This window comes from Anolis carolinensis, chromosome 3 (genome assembly GCF_035594765.1).
Source record: "Anolis carolinensis isolate JA03-04 chromosome 3, rAnoCar3.1.pri, whole genome shotgun sequence".
In the NCBI taxonomy this organism is placed as follows: Eukaryota; Metazoa; Chordata; class Lepidosauria; order Squamata; family Dactyloidae; genus Anolis; species Anolis carolinensis.
The window spans coordinates 1,837,749-1,858,847 of NC_085843.1; the positions used below are offsets into that span (position 1 = coordinate 1,837,749).

The window sequence follows — 21,099 nt, forward strand, 5'->3', positions numbered from 1 at the left end:
CTCGTGACTCGCCCAAAGGGTTTCCGTGGCTGAATGGGATCCAAACCTTGGTCTTTTCCAACTCTCCAACTATTGCATGATGGTGCTCGCAATGTTATACTGTTTGTCTATCTACACTACCCTAGCTATCATAAAATCCTAGAGTTGGAAGAGACCATCCAGTCCAGGCCAACCCCCTGCCGAGAAGCAGGAAATCGCATTCAAGCAACCCCGACAGATGGCCATCCAGCCTCCGCTTCAAAGCCTCCACAAAGTGGCTTAACATAAAAGCATCAATGAATGAACGACTGTATCTGTGAATGAATTTAATCATTTCCCATCTGTCTCCCAATCTCTATTATTGTTATATTTATTGATTCCCAGCTTTATCTCTGTCGAAGGATATTCAAAGTGGCTTAAAATAAAAGCATTACCGTACAATTTAAAATATAACAATATGCAATAATTGAAACAGGATTAAATGCAAACAGTATTTTAGAACTCTTCAAAGCCATTAAAACATATTCAAAGTTAAAAACCACAGCACCCCGATTTATCTACCTGCCTACTCTATCTATCTCCCCTATCTATATCTAATCTATTCACTTATCGTATTTATATCCGGCCCTTCTCACCCTGAAGGGGACTCGGGGCAGAACACAGAACACATATACAGCAAACATTCAATGCCCATTATAACAATAACAAGACAGACAACAGCAATATATATATATATATAGGCTTTCCCATCTTTCGGCATCTTCGGAGGCTGTGCTCGGTTCTAGCCACCGCGGGTGCTGTTGCTCCATCTCCCTGCCAAAGAGCTTTCTTTGTAAACTTCCTTTTTCTGATCAAAATACAGAGCCGAAATAACCCTCTGCTTTAATGCTGTCCCTATTTATCTATTCACATTTGTTTTCAAACTGCTAGGTAGGCAGAAGCTGGGCTAAAGGTCCGGAGCTCAGCCTGACCCGGGCTTCTAACTGTCAACCTTTCAGTTGGCAAGATTTATTGCAGCTTGACGATTAACCTGATGTGCTAAAGCCCAGTCCAATATCTCTCTATCTATCTCTCCTACCTAAATATCTGCCCCCACCCAACCTATCTATGTATCACCCCTATTACAAGTGTGCTCTTTATGCATACGAATATGTTGCCAGGTGAGGAAGGGCCAAGGTGAAAGGCCTAGGTGTTTTCTCCCAGGAGGAACAGGGCTCCCGGGAAGCACGTGGCTCAGGTGAGGCACAGACAGAAGTCTTCTGGAAGGAAGGCAGTAACTGTTAATGTGGGATTTGTGTATTGGTAGTGTTTAAATGAAATTTGTGTCTAGCATGTATTGCATCATCCAGGAAATGCTATAGTGTGTAAAGAGTTAATTTGGTAAGAAGCTGTATTGACCTTGGATATGTGGCTGGAACCAGAGAGGAGTGTCCAGACTACAAGTGTGTTTGTATATAGCTGATTGCCTCAGATGAGATCTGGTTCTGCCTGCTGAGAAGATCTGTGCTGTTTGTCTAGATTGAAAGTCTTATGTCCATTACTCTGACAGTAACACTTTATTAAGGGAATTCCCATTCAGTTCTAAAAACATGGCAAACGGGAGACTTGCTAAAAGTGAGTGTTTCTATGCACAGGCACCAAAACAATAAAACAAGGGAAACAGGCAGGCCAGACAAACAACCAACCATGGGGAGGAGGGAGGGGGCGGTCCCCCACCCCACCAAAACAAGGGAAACCGTCAGGCCAGACAAACAACCAACCATGGGGAGGAGGGAGGGGGCGGTCCCCCACCCCACCAAAACAAGGGAAACCGTCAGGCCAGACAAACAACCAACCATGGGGAGGAGGGAGGGGGCGGTCCCCCACCCCACCAAAACAAGGGAAACCGTCAGGCCAGACAAACAACCAACCAACCATGGGGAGGGGGAAAGAAGGGCCGAGTGGCCCCTTGTTATTCTTGGTGGGAAAGGAAGGTCTAGAGGGACGCAGCCCGTCCCCACCTGGGGCCCTGCAAGTAAAAAACCATGCCTGGGGCCTCCATTTGTCCATTGTCTCCCCTGGTTCAAGTCCCAACGCAGAGGAGAGCCTGGTGGCCAAGGCCCCCTCCCCAAAAAACAATGGCCCTCCAAACAAGTCCCAAATGGCCGCTGGTCTTCAGCTGGGTGCCGGTGTTACTTGCACAAGCGCAGGACCTGGGCCTGGAGGGAGAGAAACAGAGCTTGGCTGAAGCAGCAACGTAAAGGATTAAATTAAAAACAAGGACAAACAGGCTGAGAGGTGGCTTTTGCCCCAGAGCTGGGACCACAATGAACTCTATGGTTTCACAATGATGTGGCATGAGGGGGGTTGTGCAAAAGCAGTCACAGCGTGGAAGGATGGGTGCTATGTAATTCTGCATATATAATGCGTTTTGGGGATGGCATTCAATTTTGTTGTACAATGTACAATTACTATAATAAAGGTATTCTATTCAAAAAGGGGGTTCAGCCCTAGATGGGACAGCTAACTGCCCAGTTGGAGTAAGGCACGCATGGGCCAACTTCGGCCCTCCCTCTGGCTGTTTTGGACTTCAACCCCCACAATTCCTAACAGCCTATCGCAATTGCCCATGCCTGGTGTAGTATCTGCTTTAAGCACCAAAGGAAGTATTCAGGTAGCCCTGAATGATGGCCAACTCAGAGGCCAGGGCAGGAAGTTTTATTATTATTATTGTATGACACAGCAAACAAAATAGATATGCTGGATTTCGTATTATTATTATTCGTATTATTATGTTTATGCCCTGCTTTTCTCTCAAGGAGGGGCCTAATGTCCCCCCCCCCCCTCAGCCATAAACAGAGATCTGCCAATGTTGTGAGAAACCAATACAAAGCAGGGGTGGGGGCACTTCTGGCCCCACAGAGAACACAGAAAGACGGGGACGCCTCTTACCGAGAGCTTCTTCATGCTCCCGAGAGCAGACGGGTTCAGGCGCAGGAGGTCCTTCTCCGTGAGGTCGCTGGCCTTGACACGGATGCTCTGCGGAGGGAGGGAGGGAGCAATGTGAGGCCAAGGGCAGCAGGCATCTCTTGGGAGGGCTTTGGAGAGAAAGGAGAAGGGTCCCGCCTTGCCCCGGGGTCACCTTGAAGACCCCCCTCCCCATGGCTTGGCACTGTGTGGACGGCAAGGAGCTGGAGAGACGGATGGTGGGCTTAGCAGAACCCTCCTTGCGCTCCACTTCCAGAACCTTTAACTCTTGTGCCTTCAGAGCAGAGGTGGGACTCAGGTGGTCTTTCTGATGTCTGCATCAGAGGGGGCTGCAGGATGAACCCACCCCACAAAAACCCCCACCCTCCTGCCCAGCATCCAAGCAACGCTTTCTTCTCCCCACCTGACTTTCTGCCCAAGCCTGAGCCCACGTTCAGCCTGAAGAGGTCAAGTGAGGACCATATACAAGAACAAGACCAGTGTTTTTGGGGAGGCTGGAAGGTCTCTTGGTTTATGACCACCTGCTTCTTTTGGGGGGGGGGGGAGGCAATGAAAAGGATGCTACACCTCTCCCTGCTGGGAAACCCACCCTCGTCTCCTGCTTTGCTTCTCTCTAAGACATTCATGATTGATGGTAGATATACAGGCATCCCTCTGGCTCTTTGTTTATGTGTGTGTGGGGCCCCGGAAATTGAGGATTTGTCTCACTTTTTGTTTTCCTGCCCTCTGTATTCTGAGCCAAGAACTAAAATTCTGGGACCTATTCTTTATCCTCTCCTAATGAATACGGTGTCAGAAAGGATTTTCTACCTTCTGTCCGACACTAACCCTGCAGTTACTCATAAGGTGGCCCTTTTTGCCCTGGCAGCTCAGAAAATCCGGGCAAAACTGATCTCCGATGTCGCGGTTGACTGTGCTGGGGATGCTTTTAACTAATAGTGGTTTTTATATCCAATGTGTTCCCTGCTTGGGTTTTAATAATGCTGTACTTACTTGGTTTTATCTTGTTTTTAATTATGTTGGTGCTAATCTATGAAATATGTAGTATTTGAAGGGCATATCCTGACATTGATATTTGCAGCATTTTAATGTTTTAATGATTTATATAGGGTTTTACTGGCATGTTTTATATTGTATTTGATGGTCTGGCTTTTGTGTATTTGTTTGTTTGTCTTGCATGCGAAAGACCTATGGTCTAAGAGCATTAAATAAATTTGAATATTATCTTTAAAAAAATATCTAAGACATTCATGTGAGCAACAGGTGCTTCCTTGGATTTTCCCTCTGTGTCCTGCAATGGGCTTCCTTCCTTCCTACCACTGTCCCCACTTCCCCCAAAGCCAGCGATGGACAGGGTAGATGTGGCCAAGATGTGGCCATTGACCAGCTCTAGTCTTGAGGACACCTTTGCCTCACCCCGCAAAGGCAGCACATCAAGCGTGGCCTTTGGCTAAAGCAATGAGTCGCTGCAGCAGCTTCAGGGATCGTGTATGTATACAACTTCGTGTATGTATCGTGTATGTATACAACTGGAGAACAAGCCCTATGAGGAGCGGCTTAAAGAGCTGGGCATGTTTAGCCTGCAGAAGAGAAGGCTGAGAGGAGACATGATCACCATGTACAAATATGTGAGGGGAAGTCATAGGGAGGAGGGAGCAAGCTTGTTTTCTGCTGCCCTGCAGACTAGGACACGGAACAATGGCTTCAAACTACAGGAAAGGAGATTCCACCTGAACATCAGGAAGAACTTCCTCACTGTGAGGGCTGTTCGACAGTGGAACTCTCTCCCTGGGGCCGTGGTGGAGGCTCCTTCCTTGGAGGCTTTTAAGCAGAGGCTGGATGGCCATCTGTCGGGGGTGCTTTGAATGTGATTTCCTGCTTCGTAGCAGGGGGTTGGACTAGATGGCCCATGTGGTCTCTTCCAACTCTACTATTCTATGATTCTATGATTCTAACTTCTGCTATCCTGTCGTGGCTCATGGGAGGCTATCATGGACCCCCCCCCCAATGCACCTCTCTATCCTGGGCCCTGGGAGTATACCTATTATTATGTTTATTTATACCCCACTCTTTCTTTCTCTCCACAAGGAGACCCAAAGTAGATCCACCCTGCTGTCTGTTGAGTTGCCTTGTCCCAGGACCCCTGCATGCTCCCCGCTGCCCTTCCCTCCCCCTTGACCCGGTGGTCCGGCCTCTGCCTCACCTCCCCTTTGCCGATGGGAAGAGTGACAAAGACATCGCTGCTGCCGGCCAAGGGGCTGCCGTTGGCGGAGACGCTGAAGACGGGTTCGTGGGAGGCGGGGGCCCGCAGCCCGGGGGTCTTGAAGATGCTGCGAAACAGAATGGGTGAGAATGAAAGCCGTTCCTCAAAGACAGGGGCCACTCCCTCCCCGGATTCATGCAAGGACCCTCAGGCGAGGGAGAGGGGGGGACCGGGCTCTGCTTGCAGGGGAACAGGGGCCACACTGGTCTTGCTGTGGAGGCGGCAGGAGGGAGGGAAGGAAGGAAGGAAGGAAGGAAGGAAGGAAGGAAGGAAGGAAGGAAGGAAGGAAGGGGGGCCTCGGCTCACCTGGAATCAAACCTGGGGGCGAAACCCGGGGTGGTGATGGCAGCACTGCGTCCGTTGGACGACACCGGCGTGGTCAGCTTGCCTTTGCTGGCCCTGCTGGAAACGGAAAAGAGCAGCCAGTCTGTAAACACAGAGTGAGGCCTATCTCCAGGCCTGGCCCTACAACTGGAACCTGCGGCCCCTGCAAGCCTGGCCAGTTGGGGAGCCCACCCGTAGAATCCTGGAATTGGGAGGGACCCCAAAGGCCATCCAGTCCAGCCCCTTCCTTCCTGCCAGGCAGAACACCATCAAAGCCCTCTCGACAGATGGCCATCCAGACTCTTACTTGCTCAGTCTCCCTTATCATAGAATCCTAGCATTGGAAGGGACCCCAAGGATTGCAAGAATGGCAACAATAAAACGGTTTCTGAAAACCTTTTTCTAAACTTTACTGGAACATTACCTTGCATCTTTCCTCTATCTACCTACCTACCTAGCACTGACTACACTGACCTCTGCTCTGCTATAGATGCCAAATATGTCAGAGTAATTTGCAGCGCAGCAGTAGTTGGATGGAATCAGTGGAACGCAGAACGAAGAGACATCAGAGACATTGATAAAACTATATACAAAGTTTTACTGAATTCAGCAATAATCAAGACAACGGACTTGCAGACAATGGACGAACACAGGATTTGACTCTCACTCTAGGCAGACAGCACTCGACTCATCTCAGAACTGAACGCAATCAGCAATGCACACACACTTGTGTCTGGACACTCCCTGGTTCCAGCCACACATCAAGATCATCACAGCTTCTTAGTAATTAATTCTTTCTAGACTATAGTACACTCTGGATGATGCAATCAGTATGCAATACAGGCAAGACACAAATTTTCATTTAAACACTATCAATACACAATTCCACATTAACAAAATATGGCCCCATTACCTGCTCAAGTTGTCCTCAGAGGGAGAGCAAATGGCATGGGCAATGGAGTCTTACCAGTTTCCCCCGACAAATAATAAAGAAGGGTTGCCTCTGCTGAAAATCTCAAAAAGGGAGCAATAGTTCGCTTTTTAAAAACATCGCCGAGCCTATCTTTTCCCAATTCCTTCTCTCTTTCCTGTTGGAAATAGCACCCTTCTCAAGCCTCCTCTATTTAATATTTTGTCTGTTTTATAATGTGTCGGTTTATTTCCTGAAGTGTAGGTCTTTTTTGTTTTGCAGTTTTCTTAGCTCTGTGTACTTAAAGCAGTGGGAGGGGCTACTGGTCATGTGACTGTTTAGAATGCAAGTTTAAAAGGACGGCAGTTGAGGAGTGACAGTCGATGCTTGAGTCTGTTAGAGTACAGAAGCCAGTTTTAGAAGTTAGAAGACAGTTGAGGCTTGGGTCTGTTAAGAGTACAGAAGCCAGCGTTAGGAGTTAGAAGACAGTTGAGGCTTGGGTCTGTTAGAGTACAGAAGCCAGTGTTAGGAGTTAGAAGACAGTTAAGGCTTGGGTCTGTTAAGAAGCCAGTGTTAGGAGTTAGATGACAGTTGAGGCTTGGGTCTGTTAAGAGTACAGAAGCTAGTGTTAGGAGTTAGAAGACAGTTGAGGCTTGGGTCTGTTAAGAGTACAGAAGCCAGCGTTAGGAGTTAGAAGAAAGTTGAGGCTTGGGTCTGTTAGAGTACAGAAGCCAGCGTTAGGAGTTAGATGACAGTTGAGGCTTGGGTCTGTTAAGAAGCCAGTGTTAGGAGTTAGATGACAGTTGAGGCTTGGGTCTGTTAAGAGTACAGAAGCTAGCGTTAGGAGTTAGAAGACAGTTAAGGCTTGGGTCTGTTAAGAGTACAGAAGCTAGTGTTAGGAGTTAGAAGACAGTTGAGGCTTGGGTCTGTTAAGAGTACAGAAGCCAGCGTTAGGAGTTAGAAGACAGTTGAGGCTTGGGTCTGTTAGAGTACAGAAGCCAGCGTTAGGAGTTAGATGACAGTTGAGGCTTGGGTCTGTTAGAGTACAGAAGCCAGCGTTAGGAGTTAGATGACAGTTGAGGCTTGGGTCTGTTAAGAAGCCAGTGTTAGGAGTTAGATGACAGTTGAGGCTTGGGTCTGTTAAGAGTACAGAAGCTAGTGTTAGAAGACAGTTGAGGCTTGGGTCTGTTAAGAGTACAGAAGCCAGCGTTAGGAGTTAGATGACAGTTGAGGCTTGGGTCTGTTAAGAAGCCAGTGTTAGGAGTTAGATGACAGTTGAGGCTTGGGTCTGTTAAGAAGCCAGTGTTAGGAGTTAGATGACAGTTGAGGCTTGAGTTGCTTGGAAGTAGACTGTTATGAAAGAGAGCTGTACAAAGCAATATAGCTTTGAAGAGAATGATTATAAGTTAAAGATAGGAATAGAAATGTTTTAAAGCTTAACCTGGCAACAAACATATCTGTATATTTAAATACATGAAGTTGTGAGTTAAACATGTTACTTTAAAGAAGTCTACTTGAATCTTTGTCTGCTGAGAACGTCGAACAGCAACAAGCTATTTCTGTGCCCAGTGATCTTCCATTACCCAATAAACTAAAGGAACACCTCTGAAACCCTGCTACCCATTCGGTTGTGATCCTCCCTGTGCTTCCAGGTCATTCTGATCATCGCCTTTCACTCACTTTGCCTGGCAATGCTCACTTTTCCAAATTCCTTCGCTCTTTCCCCTCCCCTCTTTATTCCATTCTCCAGACTGTATTCTTATAACATTCCCACTTGTAAAACCTTATTTTCTTTGCTGTGTGTTACCTTTGGTTCAGGCGGGAGGAGGGTGGGCGGCACTTCCTGGCCGTGGGGGGCTTCCGTGTCGACCGCTTTCCCTGGAACAGAGCAAGAGAAGCAGCACACTGAGCTCTTCTCTTACCTGGGGGCCCTTGCACTACCACCTCATTCAGTTCAATGCCGTTAAAACTGCATTCTGGATCTGTGTCATATAGCAAACGTAAACAGGGCCTGGGGCGGCGCAAGGCGGTGAGTCAAGTGTTGGGTCAGATGCCAGGAGACTGGGCTTTCGGCCACGGAAACCCAATGGGTGGCTTTTGGGAAAGTCACTCTCTCTCAGCCTTGGAGGAACAAGGAAAAGGCAAACCCCCCCCCTGGTTTGCCTTAGAATTTTTTTACTGATGTTGAAGTTTTATTGATGCGATTTTGTTTTATTGTCTTACTACTGTTATTGTATTGTTGTGTCGGGCATGGCCTCATGTAAGCCACTCCGAGTCCCTTCGGGGAGATGGGGCGGGGTATAAAAATAAAGTTATTATTATAGAATTGCCATACGTCAAAAATGACTTCAAAAGCAGACTTTGTCTCTTGGCTGCCTTGAGATCTCAGGATGATCAAAGAATAATGATTCCCATATGGAGGAGGGAAGGAGGACGAGTTGCCCTTTCCCGTTTGCCGATACTGGAGACTCAAGGCAGCCCATCACAACGACAAGTTGCACGGTCAAAATGCTGTAAAAACACTGACCCAGACATACTAATAGGAACTTAGTATGCCATTATGAGCATGTCCCATGCCTATGCGAATGCCTATGAGACACAGCAGCAGAGGGTCTTACCGTGAGCGGCTTCTGCTCCGGAGGGAGGGGGATCGGGGCCTTGTCCTCCTGCCGGGACCTCTTCCTCAAGGGCAGGACGGGGCCCTCCTCCTCCTCCTCAATGCTCTCGATGGGCAGCTTGGCCTTTGCAGCTGGAAGGCAAAGAGACGGGCGCATAAGAACGCACATAGGAATGCACAGAGCCATTGGCAAGGGATGCGGGAGGGAGACGGAGGAGGAAGCACAAGGGTCAGGTCCGAGTCTCTGACTGGGACTCAACAGAGCCAGGAAAAGAGTCCAGCTGAACATTAGGAAGAGCTTCCAGATGGTCAGAGCTGTTTAATAACTTTGAATCTGGTGGAGGCTGAATGGCCATCCGTCCAGAGAGATCGGATTGTGCTTTCTTGTCTGGTAGAAGGGAGTTGGACTGGATGGCCCTTGGGGGTCCCTTCCAATTTGAGGATTCTATTATTATATTATTTATTTCAATTTCAATTATTTCAATTATTTATACCTCGCCCTTCTCACCCGGGGGGACTCAAAGACATAGTACGACACTGCAAACGAGATCTATGTGCTGGATTTTGTATCACAAAATCACAAGTCGAACATTTCCCAAGTGTTTAAGATTGTGTGGTGTATATTATTATTTGAAACACAAGATTGAGTCCACAGCAGACACTCTGCTGGCTGTTGTATTGGATCACATTTTGAACCCTTCCCAAGTGTCCTGTGTGATGTATCGGCGAATAATGCGTGCAGATCCCAGTCAGGTGGCCTTCTGAAGCTGGCAGGTGGGGATTTGGTCAGTGCCGATTGTGTTTAAGTGCAGGCCAAGGTCTTTAGGCACTGCACCCAGTGTGCCCATCACCACTGTGACCACAATGACTGGCTTGTGCCAGTCTTTGCAATTTGAGCTTTAAATCCTCATAGCGTGTCAGCCTTTCCAATTGTTTTTCTTAATCCTGCTGTCCCCTGGGATTGCAACATCGACAATCCATACTTTATTATTATTTTATTATGACACAGCAAACAAGATAGATATGCTGGATTTCGTATCACAAAATCACAAGTCAAACACTTCCCAAGTGTCTAGGACTGTGTGATGCATTTTCGGATGATTGCAGTTGGCAGATCGTGATTTTGTCAATGTCTATTGTTTCCAAATGCCGGCTGAGATCTTTTGGCACGGCACCCAATGTGCCCATCACCACCAGGACCACCTGCACCGGTTTCTGCCAGAGTCTTTGAAGTTCAATCTTGAGGTCCTGATAGCGGCTGAGTTTTTCCTGTTGTTTTTCGTCAATGCGACTGTCACTTGGGATTGCAACATCAATGATCCAAACCTTTTTCCTTTCCACAACCGTGATGTCTGGTGTGTTATTATTATTATTAGCAGAATCTGGATGGCTATCTGCTGGGAGGGATCTGATTGTGCTTTTATGCCTGGGGGAAGGAAAGGGAGTTGGATTGAGTGGCCTAAGAGGTCTATTCCAACTCTAGGATGCTATAGCCCTATTTCCCCGTGAGTCCGCTAATGTCTATGCGGCTGGATGGCCATCTGTTGGGAGGGCTTGGATGGTACCTTCCCAAAAGGGGTTGGACTGGATGGAGCTTTGGAGGTCCCTCCTAACTCTAGTATTCAAGGATCTCTCGCCATCGAGGATTAATCATTGTAGGTTTGATCTATCTGCCCACTCAACAATAGGATGCCTGGCCACTATTACTTATTACTTTGCACTTTATTGAATATTTTAGCTCTGAAACTACCTCTCCCATGTGAAGTTTTCTGCATTTTGGCCCAGATCCATGTTTTAGCCTCCCGTTTTTAACATTTTATGTTGTATGCTGACTTTTATGACTGTTTTACTGATGTTGATGTTTTATTGATGCGATTTTGTTTTATTGTCTTATTACTGTTATTGTATTGTTGTGTCGGGCATGGCCCCATGTAAGCCGCTCTGAGTCCCTTCGGGGAGATGTGTCACGGGGTATAAAAATAAAGTTATTATTATTATTATTATTATCCAGTCGCCAAGTAGGATAGTGATGCCTTACTCTTTCAGAAGACAGGCGAGGGACGTAGTTATCGGACTTCTGGCCTGCATCCTTCGCATGTAATTGCTGTCAGGCCCAACAACACAGATATACACGCCTACGCTTCCCTAGAATGTAGAGAAGCCCTATACTAGGCTCATACAAACAGGCCCACCTTTCCTGTGTTTGACTCCCTTATAACTCCTTTGCTTTTGCCCATTAAACTGCTCTGTTTCCCCTATTTTTATTTATTTATATATTTATTTATTTTTCAAACTTATATGCCGCCACTCCCCTAGGGTTCAGAGCGGCTTACAAGAACCGGCTAAAATCAACAATTTAAAAACATCTTAAAAACATCTTTAAAAAACATCTTAAACAAAACATCTATTTGTTCATCATCACAGGGCAGAGACTGAATATGGACAGGATTAAAATAAGCATCACGTGCCATTTAAATACATTGACCGTGGGCAGAGCATTCCCTCTCCCTTGAGCTCGGTCATTAATCAAAATAAACACTGATCAGAAATTAGAAGAAGCTGGAAGAGCAGCAACAAAGAAATCAGGTGAGATCTTGCAGTTTAAAGACCTGCCGTTAAATATCAAAGCCAAGATCTTTGCAGCCCAGCAATCCCACTTCCAATGTATGGCTATGAAAGGTTGATAATGAAGAAAGCAAGGAAGGAAGGAAAGAAGCTAGGTTGGCATTCAACAGGGAGAGCCCTAGAGAATATAACAACTTCATTGTCATTGTACATCACACAACGAAATTAAATGCCATTCCCAATACGCATTATATATATAGAATTACAAAAACAGAACACCCATCCTCCCATATTCTGATCACTATTGAACAACTCCTTGTGCCACATCAGTGTGAAACTCCAGTAGTCTTTCACTTATCCAACGTTCTGGATTATCCAACACAGTTTGCCTCCCGCCTGGATCCACAGCTGTTTCTCTAGGCAAGAAGGATTGAACTTTTTATGGATTTAATTTCTGACAATGTTGTTACTGTAAGTTCATTTTATGAAATTCTATCTTTATTTGTAGTCAATTTGCTAGTAGCCAATGTGTTTTTAGTCAATGTTTTTAATACATTGCGATGTTTTGGTGCTAAATTCATAAATACAGTAATTACTACATAATGTCACCAAGTATTGAACTGCCTTTTCTGTCAATTTGTTGTAATACATGATGTTTTGGGGCTTCATTTGTAAAATCATAATGTAATTTGATGTTTAATAGGCTTTTCCTTAATACCTCCTTATTATCCAACGTTCTGCCAGCCCGTTTATGTTGGAGAAGTGATAATTTAATAATTTAAATTTAAAAGAAGACGACTATCCAGGGCGAGATGATTCCTTCAGAATATTCTGAGCTTTCTTAAGTCAGTGGGAATGATAATGTTCTTCCACAATGGGAAAAAGGAGGGCAACTCTAATCATTCTCTGGGCAAGAGTGGCAAGTCACCCTCTGGCCTGCCTTCCTCTCTATAGCCGCTGTGCAATTAGCAAACCATACGCAAGAGATGCAATAGGTTAGAACACTCTCTAAAGTACCGCAGGGGAAAGTTACCAGCAGTTCTTCATCCAATGGTTGGGTTGCATGACCTGGGCAGGGCAGGTGACCACAAGGCAGCTCCTGGAGGCGCCACTCTCTGGCTGCCTTGACCACTGACCCCCACCCCCCTTTCAGGGGCTGCAAACCCACCTTTCCGGACAGTTCGGACGGGGGTCCGCAAAGCCTTGGAGGCCATCTCGTTGATTTCCTGGACGTCCGTTCCCTCCTGAAAGGGAAAGAGATGGCAGGGTGAAGAGGCCTCCTCCTGAGCCCTCCGGCCTCCTCCCTCACTTTCGGGGCTGAGAAGAGCAAACCTGCAAAAAGTGTGTGTGGGGGGGGGCAACTGACATGGGATGGAGGAATGAAGAGGCGCTACCTACCAAGGCAAGCTGCTCTAGGACTGCCGGGTCTTCTCCGAGGGCTGGGGGAGGAAAGGAAACCATCAGAAACAGCCTCCCACTCAGCACAGCCAAGGGACGATGGTAGCTGCAGTCCCAACACACAGGATTGCAAGACCCCTTCCCTTGGGCCAGAGAAAGGCTGGCACGTGGCGGAGGCCACACTCTTATTTGACTGTACATTGTCTCAGCTGCCCCTTCCTCTGTTAAGAGGGCTCTGGTGGCAGAATGGAAGGCCCCTGGGGGCCCCTTTCAAGTTCCGGAATGGTAAGATTTCAGGCCCAAGAGAAGAAGCCTCTCTTCTGAATAGGATGTCATCCTCCAGGTCATTTCCTGTATTTAAAAAGCAGCCCAAGAAGTCCAGGAAAATTGCCCCCTGCTTTAGAAGAAACTTGACAGGGGGTTTATGCAATAATCAAACAACCGATCGTGTGGAAGGGACGCTAATGACTCCAGTGATAGACCCAGATACCCACAGATAGGCATCATGGACCAGAATGCACAGAGACAGTTGTTGTTCCTTAAACTATGCAGGAAGGCTTTTTCACTTCACTTCACTTTATTTCTTAATTAGTCGCTCTCCACCAGAGTGCTCCGAGCAACTTACAATTTAAAATATCATTCCACAATATAAAATATTCAACATAAAAACATTCAACAGTGACTATTTGGCAAATTAGATCCGATTACTTAAATGCACAACCAAACAGCCAAGTCTTAAGTGCTTTGACAAAAGATTGCAACTCCGACATTGCTCTAATATATGGAGGCAATGAGTTCCACAGCCTTGTAGCTTCCAGGTGTACCTCCCTTTTCTGTTCTTTGATTAGATACACACACACACACACACACACAGAGAACATATACTAGGCAACATCAAACTTTGGCCCTCCCTCTAGGTGTTTTGGACTTCAACTCCCACAATTCCTAACAGCCGGTGGGAGGAGGGGTAAAGTTTGCCCATGCCTGGTATATACAGTATACAGTGTTCCCTCGCTACTTTGCAGTTCACTGTTTCCCGGACTTGCTGTTTCGCAGGAAAATTATTTATTTATTTGCCCCATTGCTGCTTCTCTTCCTCAGGGCTGCCCCTTTGTTCTGTGTCTGCCTCTACTCCTGCAGCCAGGGAAGAAGGAAAACCACTTCACCCGGTGGGTGAGTGAGCAAACGAGGGAGGGTGGGTAAGAGTGAGGCTGGACAGCAGAAGCAGAAGCCTGGAAGAGGCAGCCAGGCCCCTGCTATTGCCGCCGCTCCAGCCGGGAAACGTGGAGGACTAGGAAGAGGGAATGGAGCCCTCCTTGAGTTCCACCCCCTTCACATTTCTCAGCAGCGGCAGCAGGAGCCTGGCCGCCTCTTCCTGCTTCTGCCGCCCACCCGCACTTTCTTACCCACCCTCCCTCCCTCGCTTGCTCACTCACTCACTCACCGAGCGGCATTCCTTCTTCCCTGGCTGGGGGAGAAGAGGCAGCCAGGGCAACATGGTGCGCATGGAGCAACGTGCCCGCCGGTGCTGCTAAGGAAGGCTTCACTGGTTCTCCAGGGCTTGCAAGGGGGAGAAAGGCCACCCAACTCTTAAAATGATGTATAAATATTAAAATAATAATAGTGTCCCTACATCCTGGATTTTCACTTATCGTGGGTGGTCCTGGAACGTAACACCGCGATAAGTGGGGGAACCATATAATTATTTATTTATTTACAGCATTTATATTCCGCCCTTCTTTCTCACCCTGAAGGGGACTCAGGGCGGATCACATTACACATATAGGCAAACGTTCAATGCCTTTTACCATAGAACAAAGACAAACAAACATAGGCTCCGAGCCGGGCCTTGAACTCATGACCTCCTGGTCAGAGTGATTCATTGCAGTGATTGACTGCAGCTGCTCTCCAGCCTGCGCCACAGCCCGAGCCCATACAAGGCATACAAACTTTACAATTTCTCTCTCTACTCCAGCAGCAACTCTCTCCAACACCCACCATCTCATCCTCATCGAAACTCATTTAGGGGAACACAACTTTTATTTCTCTCCCACTGTGTCAGCCTCCACACTCTGATTACATTGACACAGGACATTCACATGTAGTTGGGGCTGAGGTATTAACCCTGTTGTCACTTAAGATACGCCGGGTAATTTACAAGTCCCAACACAAGCCAGGAAAGGAATGTCTTTCCTGCTCACCCACCGCCCCCTCCAAGTGCCATTCCGCTCACTCAAGGTCTAAGGCGACCCTGAGCAAAGGTGTGCTTTGCGGCCAGTGTGGGTCCCAAAGGGGCCGGTCCCTAGAGGTACGTACCGCAGTAGCTGATCCAGTTCATCTCTCTGAGGGCGGTGGGCAGGCGCAGGATCTCCCGGTCGAACATGGTGCTTATATTCTCCTGCACGTTCTTAAGGTCCGCCCTGAGTTTCTCAACGCGTCTTTTGACTTTGGGAAGGAAGCAAAAAGAGACCTAAATATCAACAGGGGACATGAAACTGTTGTATCTAGAGCTTATGCCTGCTCTAGAGGGACACACATACACGATTTAAAGGAGACATTTGTTAGAAGAAAGCTTAAGTACATTGAACCTAGACTGACATTAGAACAAAGGACCAAGATGCGTAATGGATGAGCCAATAAACAGTTCAGGTGTTTTGTTTTTGTCCTGAATGAGAGTTTGCATACAGGACCTTTCATTAGACCAGGACCAGTGTCATTGCGCAGTTCTGACCGCAAAAGCCATGCGGAGGTTGTGTCCGCTGCAGGCAAAGGCACCAAGAACTATCTGCACCACAGCAAGACTTAGCAAACGGCCAGGCTGCCTAGAATCCTGACTCCCTGCCCACTCGTTTGTTTATAAAACAACCTGTAAAGTTGATGCATTCAACATTACAAGCATCAAAAACTCGTCGAAAGACAAACCTTAAAACAGGTTAACAAGCCCACCCCCAGTCCTGTTTCTAAACACCTGACGGCATAAACATGCTTTGACGTTAGAGAGGAAAAGTAGGAGATATAAATACAAATAAGGCCAACACACATTTGTGTGCCTCCAATGGTATCCTTATTTATAATTGACCCAATGAACCCAAAAATGGCACCCATTTTCCCGGATTAGCTCTAGTTTTTGAAATACAGAACACATGCCCTCTACAAGTCCCTCTGGGGAGAGAGGACGGTCTAGAAATAAAAAGTATTATTATAATGACTATTACTATTATGACTACTACTAGCCACCCATAGAAAAGCATGATAGCCCTATCTAAGGAATGAGAGCTGATGTGCCCTGTCCAATACAATCTCCCAGCCCGGCACCTGTTTCCCAAAGAGAGGGTGTTTACCTTCTTGGTCAAAGGACTCAATGAAAGCATCGATCTGTTTGTCCCTGAGGGAATTTTTGCTCTGTGCCTTTGACCGTTTCTTCTTTGAAGGAGCCATGTTAGAAGGAGAGTCCTAAGGAAAGGAGAGAAGGAGGCATGAAATCCCATCATCCGTTCCAGGTGTGGCCTTTTTGAATCTGCAGCAGGCATTAAGGCGGTGGTGGGTGCAAAACCTGGAGGGAGGGAAGGAAGGAAGGAGACGGACCCCACATTTGCGGGAAGGAAGAGAGGAGGCTTCCCCCACAGCAGGAGGAGGAGGTTTCCAAAGCTGTATGCTATAAATTATTGTTGATATTGATTCATTTCTATCTATTCTCCCATGGGTGGGACTCAAAGCAGCGGTAAAGGCATCTCCATGCCCTAAATGCATGGGAATCTTGGAAGCTGAGCAGGGCCAGCCCTGGCTGGTGCTTGGAGGGGAGGCCACCACAGAAACCAAGACCTTACAGGCTAGATTTCAGGGGAAGGAACTGGCAAAACCACCTTTGATATTTCTCACTCCCCAAAAATCTACACTTTAATGTCTCAATGCTGTGGGGCCCTAGAAGGTGTGGTTTGTTAAAGTGCCAGCTCTTTAATAACAATAATAATAATAATAATAACAATTTTATTTTTGTACCCCGCCCCATCTCCCCGAAGGGACTCGGGGCAGCTTACATGGGGCCAAGCCCAGTCAACAACAATGAAATAACACCATAAAACAGATTAAAAACAATAAAAACAAGTAATAAGAAATCACATATCAGGACAAAAGGTAAAATCTTAGATAAAATCAGGAGAAACCTGGGCCAAAGTGCTAGTTATGTCGGAATCATCACGAAGGCTCAAGAAAGGCCTTAGGAAGCTCCCAGGGCAGTGGAAGTGGAGCCAAACTGCTTTAGTTCTCCAGTGGAGATACGCCCAAGGATCCAGGCTGCACATTGGGAGCAGAAGCATTCTGGATTCTGATGCAGATGCTGGAGTAAGGGCAGTAGCCCCCAAGTTACAAACAAAGGAGGTTCTATAGGTTTGTTCTTAAGTTGAATTTGTATGCCAACTGGAACAAGGACATTGTAAAGTGTTACTCCAGTCACAGTCACACACACGCACACGCAAGTTAGATCAGATATATCTATATCTTAACTTTTCTCCCTCACGGGACTCAAAGCAGCCTACAACATATTAAAATCATGTAAACAACAATCCAAATACATCAATAATAAGTATAAAACACATCATAAGACAAACAGTTTAAAACAATAACATTCTTATGACATCAAGTCAGATTATATTGCACTTTATTCCAGTCCATAAATATTATGCTGTTTGTTATAACTCCAGCTTAGCTTGCTTCACTAAAGAGAGGTCTAAAGAGGAAAGTATTTAATTGGTTATTGAAAGAAGAAAAGGTGTGAGCTGTTTTAATTTCTTTTGGGAGGGCATTCCACAGGGTCGGAACACATCTATCTATCTATCTATCTATCTATCTATCTATCTATCTATCTATCTATCTATCTATCTATCTATCTTTGGATTGCATAGGGAAGGATGAACACCCTTCATGGAGTTGCTCCTGTTCAGGAGATTTCACCTCACTTCCTCTCTCTGAAAGAACTGGATTTTGCAAAACGTGGCTTGTTGTGGAAACAAGGATTGGCGATACAGCTTCAGTGCCCTTCCAGGAGTAGATTTCTCTTCCTTCCAAGGGAAAAATTCCTCTCATTTCCTGTTGTCTCAGCCCCCTTGTTCTTAACTAGGTGTCAGATGTTTGTAACTCGGGGGCTGCTTATATTTGGGGCTCCAGAATTGCAGATAAGATAAGCGATGCTCAACCTGTATATCAGGCCTGGGCCAACTTCAGCCCTCCATGTGTTTTGGACTTCAGCTCTTACCTGCTCTTAGGAATTGTGGGAGTTGAAGTCCAAGACACCTGGAGGGACGGCTGAAGTTGGCCCATGCCTGGTCTACATTATACGGCAATGTAGATCCCTTTTGGACTGGAATTCCCCGCATTCGCAGGCAGATTCTACTGGGAGAGGCAGTCCATTCCTTAGTGGGCCCTTGACGGCCATGGAACCTCAGGTGAGCCACATCTGGACAATGAACCCACTGATCATCATCATCATCATCATCATCATCATGATTGTATTCCTTATCCGCCTTTCCTTGCGGCTAGAGGTGGATTACAGCATAATTCAAACATATAAATATTGTGAAAATTCTATAAATACACGCATTAAAACAGGTTTCTCTGTTTCGCAGAGGCATGGCCCAGTGGTCATTTTGTGCACAACATTTTAGGAAATGATTTTTGTGGCTAAAAAGAAAAGACTGTGTGAATCGAACTCTCACAAAGCAAAATCCAGCCTAGGGCACTTATTGTTGTTATTATTGTCATTATTATGATCCCACTTTCCTTTCTTAAAGGGGACCCAAAGCGCCTTGTTTTGAATTTTGTGATTCTGGATAAGGATGGCTTATTAAGTTTTGAACATACAGTAGAGTCTCACTTATCCAACAAAAATGGGCCAGCAGAACATTGGATAAGCGAAAACGTTGGCTAATAAGGAAGGATTAAGGAAAAGCCTATTAAACATCAAATTAGGTTATGATTTTACAAATTAAACACCAAAACATCGTGCTTTACAACAAATGGATAGAAAAAGCAATTCAGTACATGATAACGTTATGTAATAACTACTGTATTTATGAATTTAGCACCAAAATTTCACAATTTATTGAAAAATTGACTACAAAAACATTGACAAACTGCCTTGGATAATACAGAACCTTAGATAAGCGGAGCTTGGATAAGCGAGACTCTACTGTACAGTAGAGTCTCACTTATCCAACGTAAACAGGCCGGCAGAATGTTGGATAAGTGAAAATGTTGGATAATAAGGAGGGATTAAGGAAAAGCCTATTAAACATCAAATTAGGTTATGATTTTACAAATTAAGTACCAAAACATCATGTTATACAACAAATTTGACAGAAAAAGTAGTTCAATACGCAGTAATGCTATGTAGTAATTACTGTATTTACGAATTTAGCACCAAAATAATAATAATAATAATAATAATAATAATAATAATAATAATAATAATAGGCTTTGACTCTCATTTTAGGAGAGGACAGCAAGGCACAAATGAATAACACAGTAATAATCATAATAATAGAAATAATAATGGATATAAATAAACGTAATAATAGAGAAACATATACAGTAGTCTCACTTATCCAACATTAACTTATCCAACGTTCTGGATTATCCAACGCATTTTTGTAGTCAATGTTTTCAATACATCATGATATTTTGGTGCTAAATTCGTAAATACAGTAATTACCGTGTTTCCCCGAAAATAAGACAGTGTCTTATATTAATTTTTGCTCCCAAAGATGTGCTAGGTCTTATTTTCAGGGGATGGCTTATTTTTCCATGAAGAAGAATTCACATTTATTGTTGAACAAAAAAAAAAAAAAGAACATTTATTATATACTGTATAGTAGTTGTCATCACAAACCAGCATAACCAGACAAACTGTGAATCCTATCAAGAATTTCTTGTTACTACCATTATTTCCATGTACAACACTCTATGGTACGTACATTTACCGATCCTGCATGTTCTGTTCGTTGGGCATGCTTCCAAACAAAACCTTTGCTAGGTCTTACTTTCGGGGAAGGCCTTATATTTAGCAATTCAGCAAAACTTCTACTATGTCTTATTTTCTGGGGATGTTTTATTTTAGGGGAAACAGGGTACTACATAGCATTACTGCGTATTGAACTACTTTTTCTGTTTTGGTGCTTAATTTGTAAAATCATAACCTAATTTGATGTTTAATAGGCTTTTCCTTAATCCCTCCTTATTATCCAACATATTCGCTTATCCAATGTTCTGCCGGCCCATTTATGTTGGATAAGTGAGACTCTACTGTACTATATTGTACTGTATCAATATATTGTAATATTATTAGTAATATTACATGTAAAATATATAATTATATATTATATTAATATATTATATTGTATTATTAGTATTATATCGTATTACAAAATAATATTAATATCATATGCATATGCAATATATTATAATATTATATATCATTGTAAATTATGTTGTATATATGTAATAATAATAATTATAATAATAATCGGCTTTGAGTCTCATTTTAGGAGGGGACAGCAAGGCACACAGTAATAATCATAATAATAATAATAGAAACAATAATGGGTATAAATAAACGTAATAATAGAGAAACATATAAGTACAAAAATAACCCTGCCTTCACAGGAACAAAGGCACAGAATGCCTTTGAATAAATATATATAAGAGAGAGGGAAAGAATACATAAATATATATGTATCTCAGGCCTGGGCCAACTTGGGCCCTCCAGGTGTTTTGGACTCCAACTCCCACAATTCCTAACAGCCTACCGGCTGTTAGGAATTGTGGGAGTTGGAGTCCAAAACACCTGGAGGGCCCAAGTTGACCCAGGCCTGATCTATCTGGACTCACCGATGGATGTTTTCCTGGAAGGGCCTGGCTTGGCCTAGTCCCGGACGCCACGAAGCGCCGGAAGAGACTGAACTAAGCAACAACACAACTCACTCTCTCTCTGTGTCACTTTCTTTTCCTCAACGGCCTTTCATAGTTTCAAACTCGCCCGCCAGCGCCGCCTCGGCCAATCAGCACTTGCTACCTCTTGCGCCC

General features: G+C 45.1%; 1 protein-coding gene across 2 annotated transcripts; it reads right to left on the reverse strand.

Annotated features, from left to right (window-relative positions):
* Positions 1–292: 292 nt before the first annotated feature.
* Positions 293–21,053, reverse strand: LOC134297300 (borealin-like). Of its 2 annotated transcripts, none has more exons than XM_062974363.1 (11): positions 20,905–21,053; positions 16,365–16,476; positions 15,340–15,468; positions 13,024–13,064; positions 12,794–12,869; positions 9,062–9,192; positions 8,251–8,321; positions 5,516–5,608; positions 5,150–5,276; positions 2,911–2,997; positions 293–2,177 (listed from the first exon to the last, which is right to left on the reverse strand). In XM_062974363.1, exons 2-11 carry the CDS (start codon positions 16,459–16,461, stop codon positions 2,151–2,153), a joined length of 879 nt encoding a protein of 292 aa, XP_062830433.1. In that variant the 5' UTR covers positions 16,462–16,476; positions 20,905–21,053; the 3' UTR covers positions 293–2,150. The 2 variants fall into 2 exon arrangements, with proteins under 2 accessions (XP_062830433.1, XP_062830432.1); XM_062974362.1 differs by having other exon boundaries at positions 5,516–5,611; positions 20,905–21,052.
* Between the last annotated feature and the right edge of the window lie 46 nt (positions 21,054–21,099).